This window comes from Schistocerca gregaria, chromosome 3 (assembly GCF_023897955.1).
Source record: "Schistocerca gregaria isolate iqSchGreg1 chromosome 3, iqSchGreg1.2, whole genome shotgun sequence".
Taxonomy (NCBI): Eukaryota; Metazoa; Arthropoda; class Insecta; order Orthoptera; family Acrididae; genus Schistocerca; species Schistocerca gregaria.
This window is the reverse complement of record NC_064922.1, coordinates 412,221,488-412,234,939: the sequence shown is the minus strand read 5'-3', so window position 1 is coordinate 412,234,939 and position 13,452 is coordinate 412,221,488. Positions and strand designations below refer to the sequence as shown.

The following is a 13,452-nucleotide window of genomic DNA, read 5'->3' as shown; positions in this document are numbered from 1 at the left end:
TGACTAACTCTTCTATGGACGTAGCCTAAAGTTCTATAAACTATCACCTTCGTGGCTGGATTACACTTCCTGATGATTCTTCTAGTGAATCTGTCAAGCATCTGCCCTTTTACGTTTTTTGTGGTTGTTCCATTTTAAAACACTCTTTACGCCTACCCTTACAAATCTGAAGTACATGACAGCTTCCAGTGATTGTTCTGCAATCTTGTGATCTTACAGTAATGGGCCTTCCTACCTATTTGTGTGCAATACGATACATTCGTTTATGTTGAGTGTCAGCGGTCAATCCTTGCACCAAGCTTCGAACCTGTGCAGGCTTTCTGAACTTCGTCACATAAGCCTCTGTTTACAGTGCTGAAAAAAAAAAAAAGAAAACTTTCGTATCAAATCTGTTTTATTCTGCCTTGTAGCGAAACATTACAGGGAGAAAAGTTTCTAAGCCACTGGAATTAACGAAGTTTGTGTCTTTTCAAACGTGACCATTAATCTGCTAATTTTTCAGGGGAACAAAAGTGGCTCATCTTCGGTATAAAACAGGTAAGTTGTTTACTGTTGTGTATTACCAAAAAATTGGAAAATATGTTCTATCCCACTGTTTTGGACTTTCTGGTTCTTAAAACCGCCTATTTCGTCTTGAGGTTTTTCCTCCAAACGTATTTTGAATATCCTGCCTTGACTTTTAAGTTGGCAACAGATACTCAGATGTTTCACTCTTCTTATAGTGTTGTGGTATACCAGCCTTCTATCATCATGAGTTGTCTGTAATGTTGGAATGTTTTCACGTTGAGCAAAAAATCCAAAACAACGGGGTAAAACAAAATTCGTAATTTTTTTGTACTGCACAGTAGCACACACCTCAAAGTTCTATTTTTGTACTAAAACTCATTGCTACGATGATCTGCTTTTGGGCTAGATCATCTTAAACATTAGGTAATTAATCATCAGTTTTGAAACCGCATAAAGATTGACAACACCCACACCAATTGAGTTTATACTGCAAAATAGTTTCGCTAACAAGACACAATAAAACCAACTGACATGAAAGTAGATAAGAAGTAAGTTAACGGGCAGCTCTGAGGTGACATCACATGGTTCTCCTAATTAGGGAACTGTACCTCACTCGGTAAATACGGAATCGTTATAGGATCACTTTTTTTGTCCGTCTGTCTTTCCGACTGTTCAAAACCTTTTTTCTTCTACAGGAACGTGCAGACGTATCAAAATGAAATTTGACCCATTAAGTCCCAAATTATTTTCTTTTTCAAAGTTGAATTTTTTATTCCTTAATTATAATGTACATAGTGTATGAACCACAATATGTACAGAAATAGCCAAAGAATATTTATACATGCTGATACAATGGCCGTCCTCAAAATAGGACGCTGGGATCTAACAGTATCGTATAGCATGCTAAACTGTATTCAAGTCGTAACTATTTATTTCTTGTGAAATAATACAAAACACTTCACACACAGTGTTACGCGGCATTTAACACAATATGTTTTTGGTTTCCCGTTGCTTTAAGCTCTTACACATCTTCTTTGGATGCTTCTTTTGTCAATCATATGACCAATTCCAACAAACCTGACGTCTGGTATCACGCTCAACTGACTTGATGGGTATTCCATTGGACGTCCAATATTCGGTCTTCCAGTGTCAAATTTCAGGTATGTAACAGCACGTCTGAAATCCAGTAAATCCTCTGCATTTTTCCCATGTACTAGTCTGTAGAAGAGTCAGGCATTTACGAGGGCCATTTCCAGCAAACGTGTACTAGGACCCAGTTTTCCCTCTAATTACCGTCACATATTTTCCAACTATCCAGCCGTGGTCAACACGTCCCATGTAAGCGTTATCGACTTCAAAACGGCAGGTTGTTGCACTTGTGTCTTCTTACTTGCCTGTCTACTGTACCGCGTAGCTGCTCCCAGAGGTCCAACTTTGTCAAAATTTGTACCAATTGTAACACATCTGTTGTCGTGACCATCGAACAAATACGACTTCACCATTCCTGTCGAACTGGTAGTCATAGTTACCTCGAACTGTCTTTTTCAGTTCGTTGCTGCTCAGTAGTGGACAGTCACCGACTCTATTCTCTCTGGCAGTCCCAGTTGCTCGAAAACCCAAATGTCTCAGATGAATCAGAAGATCTCCAGTAGTGAAGAAATTGTCAAAGTACGCACAATGATTCTCGGGTTTTTCAATGCAGTCCAACATGTTTAGGACTACTCTTGATCCCAACAGTAGGTCATCCCTTGCAGTATCTTCTGGATCCTTTCCACAGTATAAATCAAATTTGAAACAGTAGCCACTGCTCCACAAAGAGACCAACAACTTACAGCCAAATCTAATTGGCTTGTCTCGGATAAACTGTCCATCTGGAACTGTATTATTTACTAATGGGTAAGATATTCATAAATATACTTACATAATACACTGTAAATTTCAAAGTAACTTCATATTCAAAACAGGAGTCGTTACTAACCTCAGGAACAAAATCTGGTAAAACTACGACGTTCTAAAATGAAAATACATCAGTAGTAGCAGAGTTTCATATTCGAACGTGCAGCAATACAAATAACTGAAATGATAACACCAAGTCCCAGTTTCCTATTTCGAGTGTGTCCTATTTCGAGTACACTGAATTTTATAACAATGGAAAACAATGAATATAACTCCAATTGAGCTAACACTGCAAGTAGTTTAAAAGACACATTGTTGACTATAAATAACCACAAAAAGATCTTTGCCACATATTTCAAATATTACTAAATTATCGATAAAGTAAATACCTGCAATATCGAAAAGTTTACCTTAGTATTCAATAATCAATTAATGGTAGGATTTATTGCTTTTAATTCCCTGTAAGCATACATTTATTATGAAATGCATCAACAAATGACGTAGAACAGTAATAGTTGCAAATTAATAATTTATTGTGTAGTTATAAATAAATAAGTGCACTGTCCTCAAAATAGGACACTGGTACTTAATGGGTTAAAAATTTTAAAGTCACATATTAAGGCTTGCGGTCCCTTGACGATGCAAAACAGTAACGCTTCTAAGTCAATGAAGTCATAAGATACGGCCATATATGGCACATATTTTGGTACTCGCAAACTCATCAAAATCTACACCGTACTTACCGTTTATCTCTTTCGATATTCTGCATTAAGTATAGATTATTCGACGAATCGATAATTTACATAGAGATGACGAATATCTATTTTTTTTGCCCATCCCTACTTCGGACTCAATGAAATAACTATAAAAAGCAGTAGAGTAAGTTGGCAACTCACCGAGTCGAAGCGCTTCCCGGCTCCAGATGTCTGGCAGCAGGTGCAGGAACACATCGCCCAGCAGACAGCCCACTGCGAAGCTCAGCAGCACCTTCAGCGTCCGCGAGCCTCCCTCTGCAACAACACACACTGCCAATCTCGTCCGTGCTCTCCTAATAAGCATTTCCTTAACTGTTTCAATACAGAACAAAGAGATGAAAGTAGTAAAAAGAAGAAAAAGAAAAAAACTTCACACACACACACACACACACACACACACACACACACACACACACACACACACACACACAGAGAGAGAGAGAGAGAGAGAGAGAGAGAGAGAGAGAGAGAGAGAGAGAGAGAGTAGAAGGCAGCATGCACTTGCTGCCGCTGCCGCTATGATCCGTCGTTCACAGATCATCACATCAGGCACCTCTACCTAGTTGTGTATGACAACCGTCAAAGGCCTTGCCCTCAATGGTAACACAAGTTCCCGGCAGATAAGCGAAGTTAACTGCTGTTGCGCTTTGATAGAACTTCGATGGATCCGGAACTGTCGAGCGCCGTTGGCAAACAGGGTGCACGCAGCCCTTGTGACACCAAATAAGGAACTACTTGACTGACAAGCAGCTCTGGTTACGAAAACTGACAACGACCCGGAGGGCGGTGTGCTAGTCACGCAGCGCCCCCCCCCCCCCCCCCCAGGAAAAAAAAGAAAATAAAAAAGATATATTCATTAATGCCCTTTATTGTTGCATCTACATTTAAAAAAATAAATAATAGATAAAAAAGAGACAGCGAAAAGCGTGGCTAAATACTATGACCAAAAACAGCCTCTTGACAATTCAATGGTTATAACATTTACAACAACCTGGATTAAAGAACTTTCTGCTGGACGATTCGTACTCCACTGAGGTGCCTTTTCACAGAAACTCTTACAATTAATGTTTTACGTAAAAGTAAAGTAAATTCGTACGGAATGGTTGGCTGGAAGACTCAGAGCGGCAGGTTCAGCCGCCTAACTGTGAAGTTTTTTCCTATCCTTCGCGCACATCGGCACCTTTCCTTCGCAAAGTGTGAGCCTGTTTGTTAAGTGCATATGGAGACGGATCATCATTAACAGTGTCACGTGCCCTCACTTCAGGAGAAACAGCGGCGGGGTTTGGAATTTAATTCAGGGCATCGTCTGGAACTTAACGCCACTAAGCCTCCTCCCTTTTGACGGAAAGGCAGAGAAAAAGCTAACAGCGCGTGACGTACGCAGACGGTTCAAGTCCCGGCCACAGCTGATGTTGCCTAACTTCGATGATCCTGAGGGGGAATCTGTGCATTCAACGAGCCGCGAACGTTGGTTGTGTTTGAAGTTATTTTATAACTAACATTAGCACTTTAATACAACAATATTTCATAATGCAGTCATTTCGCTATATTGCACTTAAATTGCACACCATTACTTTATTTCTACGTTCCGGGGACCCCTATCTGCGGCTTCCTTGGAATACGACGAAGTAATATTATGGTGTCTGCTCTTCCATAAATTTCAAGTTATCGACTTACTCAACTATTGTCATTTTTTAAGCCAGTTCGTCACCTTCTACACTGCCGGTGTCTTATTTTTCATCATCTCCAAAAAGTTTAAAACAAGCCGACTCGTCTGCCTATACCGAATTTTTTTTTTCTCATTCACTTACCTACTTGCACTGCGAGGTTACATTGCGCACCGCTTTTAACTAGAACGTTGATGCATCTGGTCACGCGATCAAGCAGTTTCCCGCTTAAGATCAGCTCTACAGTTTACTTCGTCGATTATATTCAATATGCGTACTCGCACTCACGTCTCGCCGAGACGTCAGTAACATTTCCTTACTGGCACATTCGCCATACGCGAGGTCGGCCGCTGGTGGCCGAGCGGTTCTAGGCGCTTCAGTCGCAGGTTCGAATCCTGCCTCGGGCATGGATGTGTATGATGTCCTTGGTTAGTTAGGTTTCAGTAGTTTTAAGTTCTAGGGGACTGATGACCTGAGATGTTAAGTCCCATTGTGCTCAGAACCATTTCAATTCATACACGAGACTTAATTGGGCGTCACTCGGGGACAGGCAAAAAATCCTAACGGGGCTTGTCCAACCGTTTATTTTGCTTCTACGTGATTTAATTAACTTCTCAGCACGTTGGTACTTACGTGTCGCAGAATCTCCAGATAAAGCAACGACACTGCATAACACGAAGCCATTCCGTGGCACAGCCCTTGACTCCAAGTTACGTGCCCCGTGGTTCGAATAGCTCATTGTGTATGTATGATTCAGATATTTCTCGAGATTGCTCTTGGCTAAAAGCGCGGTGTCACTTCTTAAACAGTGACCAAGTTTCTTCTTCAGAATACATTGTCGCTGGTGTTTTTTTTTTTTTTTGTACATGCTGCAGGAACAGCACAAGCCGTAACGAGACGATACAGGCGGCACCTAGACGCAGAACTTCCCACCTACCTCTTTCTACCTTGCCAACACGACGAGAAGCCCGGAAGAAAAAAGATAAGTAGTTTCTCCCATTAACAATTTTCCGATTAACAAAATATCGAAGAAGCAACATCTGAAAAGAAATGCTAGGCAGTCAACGACTCGAAATACTGTCACAACGTATTGAAATAACATCGGCCTTGAAAATAGAATGATACGTATACAAGTGCCTGCGAAATTATTTTAATCCGTTTACCCGCACACTGATATATTTACATTTCTCTCAGCAAAAGATTTTTTTCTTTTTATATGTGCTGTTGGGTTATACAGTTTCGCGTCATCCAGTTTGATTTGGCCCACTGCCTCCATGCTGTGTGCATCTCTAACTAGTGGGACATTCCAGGGGCATGAGACACTTCATACAGCTGCTTCCATTAACTATACTTTGTATTTTTGGCGGCCAGTACAAAAGCAGCAAATGCAGCGGCACGTGTTCACGCTCATTCGTACATTAGCGCTTTATTTACGCGGAAGATGTTTCGTAGTAAGAAATGTTTAAGCCAGCTGAAGTGAATCCTAGAGGCAAAGGTAGGGAAAATGTAGCACGATAATAAATTCGCTGAAGTGCATACAAATATATTGGGTTTGTTGTAAATAATGGAATGTTTGTATTAGGAATAAGTAAACTTTTCGCCGACACAAATGCTGTAGCGGTCCTAAAGGTACTATCTGTAATCACTTAAATCTGTTGAGCGGCGCAATTGTAAAACAATGTGAACTAGCTGCTAAATGATCTGTGAGCAGGCGAGGCAGATTTTCCCTTAATGGAAGAATAAATGTGGGATCTGTGGACTACTGGACCATTATACGTCATTAACTCATCAGAAAACTGAAAGTGCAACTTTTTTGGATTGAAATAAATTATTCATGAAGTAAATACTGTCTTTCTGTGCGTTTCTACGAAGCTTGCATAGTGTTATAGAGGATGTTTATATTGATTTTTATTTTCTTTAAATATTTGGATTCTATTCATAGTAAAGGACATGAAAAACGAAACGTGTATTATGTAAGATAAGCTATGTGGCAGAACCGTTTGCGCTAAAGAATTCTGTTATCTCCCCGCCTCAGAAATCAAACAGCTTGTCTCTTGTAGCAGACAATTTCCACAGTTCTGTTACTTACGAAATACTTTCCTCATAACTCTTTCTGACTAAGGGTACATGGCAGTAAAGGCCCATGTGGCGAATTTGGTACACAGATTGCTCAAGAGCACAGCAAGGTGTGGCAAATCTGTCCGAGTATAATGTCCCGTCGACGACGAGGTCAATAGCGGCGAAGAGCAATCTCTGCGTGGATATAGATTGGGAAGGAAAGAGACTAAGGCCTCCTTTTGCAATCATCTGTCATTCGTCTCAAGTGATTAAGGGAAATTAATAAGCATCTAAAGCGGGAAGATGCGTGTGCAATCAGGGAATTCCACCCCCCCCCCCCCCCCCCAAATCAACGCCTCCACGATCGGACAGTGTCCACTTGCATACACTACTACTACATTTGTACGCCTTACGGCGTGTGACGGAGGGTACTTCCCACACCCACTTCTCTGCTCCATTCGTGAATGATGAAAAAAACTATTAATAGTAAACCTCCGAATGACCTCGAGTTTCTCTGATTTTTTCCGTCCAAATCATTTCATGAGATATTTGAAGAGGAAGTAATACACTCCTGGAAATGGAAAAAACGAACACATTGACACCGGTGTGTCACACCCACCATACTTGCTCCGGACACTGCGAGAGGGCTGTACAAGCAATGATCACACGCACGGCATAGCGGACACACCAGGAACCGCGGTGTTGGCCGTCGAATGGCGCTAGCTGCGCAGCATTTGTGCACCGCCGCCGTCAGTGTCAGCCAGGTTGCCGTTGCATACGGAGCTCCATCGCAGTCTTTAACACTGGTAGCATGCCGCGACAGCGTGAACGTGAACCGTATGTGCAGTTGACGGACTTTGAGCGAGGGCGTATAGTGGGCATGCGGGAGGCCGGGTGGACGTACCGCCGAATTGCTCAACACGTGGGGCGTGAGGTCTCCACAGTACATCGATGTTGTCGCCAGTGGTCGGCGGAAGGTGCACGTGCCCGTCGACCTGGGACCGAACCGCAGCGACGCACGGATGCACGCCAAGACCGTAGGATACTACGCAGTGCCGTAGGGGACCGCACAGCCACTTCCCAGCAAATTAGGGACACTGTTGCTCCTGGGGTATCGGCGAGGACCATTCGCAACCGTCTCAATGAAGCTGGGCTACGGTCCCGCACACCGTTAGGCCGTCTTCCGCTCACGCCCCAACATCGTGCAGCCCGCCTCCAGTGGTGTCGCGACAGGCGTGAATGGAGGGACGAATGGAGACGTGTCGTCTTCAGCGATGAGAGTCGCTTCTGCCTTGGTGCCAATGATGGTCGTATGCGTGTTTGGCGCCGTGCAGGTGAGCGCCACAATCAGGACTGCATACGACCGAGGCACACAGGGCCAACACCCGGCATCATGGTGCGGGGAGCGATCTCCTACACTGGCCGTACACCTCTGGTGATCGTCGAGGGGACACTGAATAGTGCACGGTACATCCAAACCGTCATCGAACCCATCGTTCTACCGTTCCTAGACCGGCAAGGGAACTTGCTGTTCCAACAGGACAATGCACGTCCGCATGTATCCCGTGCCACCCAACGTGCTCTAGAAGGTGTAAGTCAACTACCCTGGCCAGCAAGATCTCCGGATCTGTCCCCCATTGAACATGTTTGGGACTGGATGAAGCGTCGTCTCACGCGGTCTGCACGTCCAGCACGAACGCTGGTCCAACTGAGGCGCCAGGTGGAAATGGCATGGCAAGCCGTTCCACAGGACTACATCCAGCATATCTACGATCGTCTCCATGGGAGAATAGCAGCCTGCATTGCTGCGAAAGGTGGATATACACTGTACTAGTGCCGACATTGTGCATGCTCTGTTGCCTGTGTCTATGTGCCTGTGGTTCTGTCAGTGTGATCATGTGATGTATCTGACCCCAGGAATGTGTCAATAAAGTTTCCCCTTCCTGGGACAATGAATTCACGGTGTTCTTATTTCAATTTCCAGGAGTGTATATTACTTTGACTCCTCTTGGAATGTACCCTGTCTGTGGAGCACAACTCTTCAAAATGACAGAAAATAAGTTTCATTCGAATGCTGACGTCAATTCTTCTTGAAGCATGGATCAACCACCTCCAGTATCTCTCCTCTGTATCCATATTCTTGAACACAGTTTCGTTCTTTTCTCTTTGTTCATTAGCCTCTGATTCTGCAGTGCCCTCGGCAACGATACATCAAATAACGCTAATTTTTATTATCCCTGAACGTCGGAAACTGGAACAGGAAACAAATTACTGCAGAGCTATCACGTGACAGCCACCTGTCCCCATTGCCTACTAGTCCTACAGTCATGAGAGCTGTCGAGTAAACGTACAACTTTTAACTGGATCCGTGTGACATGGACTTAATGTTGTAAGTGGAAATGAAGAGGCTGGGACTAGGGGGAGAGCCTGCCGCTTCCTCCGTTATCACGTGAGACCACTAACTCTGACACCGTTGCCATTTTCCAACTCCAGCTGAGTGCGCGCCCGTTGGACACTGTCGCGTAAAAAAAAGAAAAAAGAGACCTTATGGAGCATTGGACCAGCTTTGCAATTGGATCGCCGGACGGGGTGGCCGAGCGCTTCTAGGCGCTACAGCCTGGAACCGCGTGAACGCTACGGTCGCAGGTTCGAATCCTGCCTCGGGCAAGGACGTGTGTGATGTCCTTAGATTAGTTAGGTTTAAGTAGTTCTAAGTTGTAGGGACAATGGTGACTAGAATACACTCTATCAAATTCTGAAGGTGGCAGGGGTAAAATACAGGGAGCGAAAGGCTATTTACAATTTGTACAGAAACCAGATGGCAGTTATGAGAGTTGAGGGACATGAAAGGGAAGCAGTGGTTGGGACCTGAGTGAGACAGGGTTGTAGCCTGTCCCCGATGCTATTCAATCTGTATATTGAGCAAGCAGTAAAGGAAACAAAAAAAAATTCGGAGTAGGTATTAAAATCCATGGAGAAGAAATAAAAACTTTGACAGAATTACAATGTCATCGGCGAACCTCAGAGGCAGCAAAGGACCGGGAAGAGCAGCTGAACAGAATGGACAGTGTTTTGAAAGGAGGGTATAAGATGAACATGAACAAAAGCAAAACGAGGATAATGGAATGTAGTCGAATTGAATCGGGTGATGCTGAGAGAATTAGATTAGGAAATGACACTTAAAGTAGTAAAGGAGTTTTGCTATTTGGGGAGCAAAATAACTGATGATGGTCGAAGTAGCGAGGATATAAAATATAGACTGGCAATGGCAAGGAAAGCGTTTCTGAAGAAGAAAAATTTGTTAACATCGAGTATAGATTTAAGTGTCAGGAAGTCGTTTCTGAAAGTATTTGTATTGAGTGTAGCCATGTATGGAAGTGAAACATGGACGATAAATAGTTTAGGCAAGAAGAGAATAAAAGCTTTCGAAATATGGTGCTACAGAAGAATTCAGAAGATTAGATGGGCAGATCACATAACAAATAAGGAGATATTGAATAGAATTGGGGAGAAGAGGAGTTTGTGGCATAACTTGACTAGAAGAAGGGATCGGTTGGTATGACATATTCTGAGGCATAAAGGGATCACCAATTTGGTACTGGAGAGCAGCGTGGAGGGTAAAAATCGTAGAGGGAGACCAAGAGATGAATACACTAATCAGATTCAGAAAGATGTAGGCTGCAGTAGGTACTGGGAGATGAAGAAGCTTGCACAGGATAGAGTAGCATGGAGAGCTGCATCAAACCAGTATCAAGACTGAAGACTACAACAACAACAACAACAACAACAACAACAACAACAACAAAAAGTTCTAGGGGACTGATGACCTCAGAAATTAAGTCCCGTAGTGCTCAGAGCCATTTTTTTTGAATTGGATCAAGACATTTCAGCACACAGAATTCAACATATAATTTTTGACTGGGCGAATTCGTGAAATGTGAAAGCAACTACGAGCGCAATCCGAGTGAGAAAGTTGGAGGGCTGTTGCTGTTCACATTTAATATACTGCTTGGTGTAGTAATAAAGCACACACAGAAATCCTCACAGTGATTCAGCCACTCTACTAGTGGGATAAAAAACTACTCCCGAACAGGCCATGAAGGCCCGACCAGCCGCCGTGTCATCCTCAGCCCAGCGTCACTAGATGCGGATATGGAAGGGCATGTGGTCACTACACCGCTCTCCCGGCCGTATGTCAAATTCCGAGACCGGAACTGCTACTTAATCAACTCACTCCTCAGTTTGCTTCACAAGGGCGAGTACATCCCGCTTGCCATCAGCGCTCCTCAGACTGGATGGTCACCCATCCTAGTGCTAGCCCAGCCCCACAGCGCTTAACTTCGGTGAACTGATAGGTATCGGTGTTACCACAGTGGCAAGGCCGTTGGCCTCTATTAGTGAAAACCGTATCAAAAACCTTACAGCACTTCCTGAGATTAGCCTTCACATACAGACAGAAAATTCAGCGACATTCAGAGATGGTCTTGTGGATGACGTCGGAAGCTCCGCAGGTCTGTTCACAGGCGATGCTGTACAGGGAAGCCACAACGAGAGGAAAAGTGCTGAAAGACCCGCAAAGGACCGACGCTTTGTCTGGTAGTAAACCTGAACATTAACAAACGTAACGTATTGTACACAAGATTCAATTATTACTGGACACACGATTGGCGATTAATCAACGAAAACAGTAATAACCATTTCATATCCAGGAGTGTGCTTTGATGTGAAACTAATTTACGAAAAAAACATGTAAAACAGACAAAATTCGCCGATGAGTAAAGTAGATCACAAAACCCTCATTTGACTGATTCCTGATTACTGCTCGTCAGTCTGGGATTCTTAATGGGCTGAATTTAGAGAGACGATCCAAAGAAGAGCAGCGCGCATTGTAACTAGGTCCTTTAATCAGCATTATCGAAATGCTCATCGCAGAATCTAAACACGATTCTTGCCTATATGAATTAATCAAAGTTATACTTTATTTCTTTTTCCCCTGTGGAGCCATTCGCTCTACAAAATAAGCAATGTGGGGTTAAGTTCCAACCAACAGTCTTTCTAGCGTGCCTGCGCTTTCAGGTTGCGACGTCTGAACCGACGAGACTCCTGATTGGCCAACGCTAACAACATTCAAACAATCTTACAAGGGAAATAGCATCGGATCTTCTTTTTATCACAAAAAAAACATGCGAACCTCCCTACAGGACAACTGGCTACAGTCAGCAGTGCCATCGCGGAAACTCGCAGGATACCTCGCTCAGTGTGACACGCTCCCGGCCCTCGCCGTCACCACGCCCTCGAGTGACGCCGTTCTATCTATACGCTTGCTCCGCGACGGTCAGCTATGGTCGCAATGCGGCCCATCAAGAATAAATAGACTTCGCACTCTCACATTTAAAGCAGGCGAGACACACCGTCGCCTGTATTCCAGTCTGCCCGCCAACTGATTCGCAAATCAAAAGGCCTCAAATACAAAACCAGTCTCTAACAAAAGTCTCATGTAATTCGGATACAGGTAATGCACGGGAAGAGCAACGGCAGCGTTGCGATGGGTTGCAGGAATCTTGTTTTTAGTGACAACGAAGGGCAAGTGCTGCATAATTATGAACTTCATCAAAGGAGTCTTAGCTGGCAACGTATTGAGAGTACTGGTTGCACTAAGACAGATCTACCAAAGAAACTTATTCAAACAATGGGAACATCAGGTAGGAATGTCAACAATGTAAGAAAAGACAGATTGCTGCTTACCGTAAAGAAGACGCGTCAAGCTGCAGACACGCACAATTAAAAGACACTCACATATAACTTTCGGCCACAGCCTTCGAGACACACACACACACAGAGAGACAGAGAGAGAGAGAGAGAGAGAGAGAGAGAGAGACAGACAGAGAGAGAGAGAGAGAGAGAGAGAGAGAGAGAGACAATCCGCTGTTACGACTACGAGTTGTTCTTTCGTTCTTCGATCGTTGAATATTGATGTAGAGAAGAGCCTACATTCTACATCTGCATACACTATCTGATCAAAAGTATTAGGTCATCCCCATTAGTGAGGACCTGGCCACTAATATCACGAGATGCGAACCCGCCAGCAGAAAAGGACGCTGGTGGTATTGTGTTGTCAACTAGGGAAGCAGCAACAGTAGAATGGATCCCGTCACGTGGCCTCGTCTTTGGATGCCACCCGAGTTATCAGTTCATCCTCCTAAAGCTGCCCCAGACGACTGTTGGCAATGTTACTGCGCAGTGAAAATGCGAAGCAACAACTGCAGCTAAAACGAGACCAGACAGATCTCATGTACTGGTAGACAGCGATGTTAGAGCAAAAAAATTTGTAAAACAAATCGAACGAAATCAGTAAACAGGATCACTCGTGTGTTCCGAAGCGATACTACCAGTAGCACAATGATTGTGGGTGGCGAGTAAAAAGGTTGGCATGCAATGGTCCACCAGCTCCTCTCATTAGCTACACATTTCTGTATTCAGTGCTAAACGTCGCTCGACGTGGTCTTAAAGTGACGTCACTGGACAGTGGATGACTAAAAGGAGTGATTTGAAGTGATGAATCACGCTAT

At 43.8% G+C, this 13,452-nt stretch overlaps 1 protein-coding gene across 1 annotated transcript in view; it reads right to left on the bottom strand.

The window, feature by feature from the left end:
- Window positions 1-13,452, bottom strand: part of LOC126356281 (zinc transporter ZIP13 homolog) — a 212,868-nt gene that overhangs the window by 48,124 nt on the left and 151,292 nt on the right. Inside the window, exon 2 of the mRNA XM_050007151.1 lies at window positions 3,300-3,413. Coding sequence (XP_049863108.1) covers window positions 3,300-3,413 — 114 coding nt within the window. The remainder of the gene's footprint in view (window positions 1-3,299; window positions 3,414-13,452) is intronic.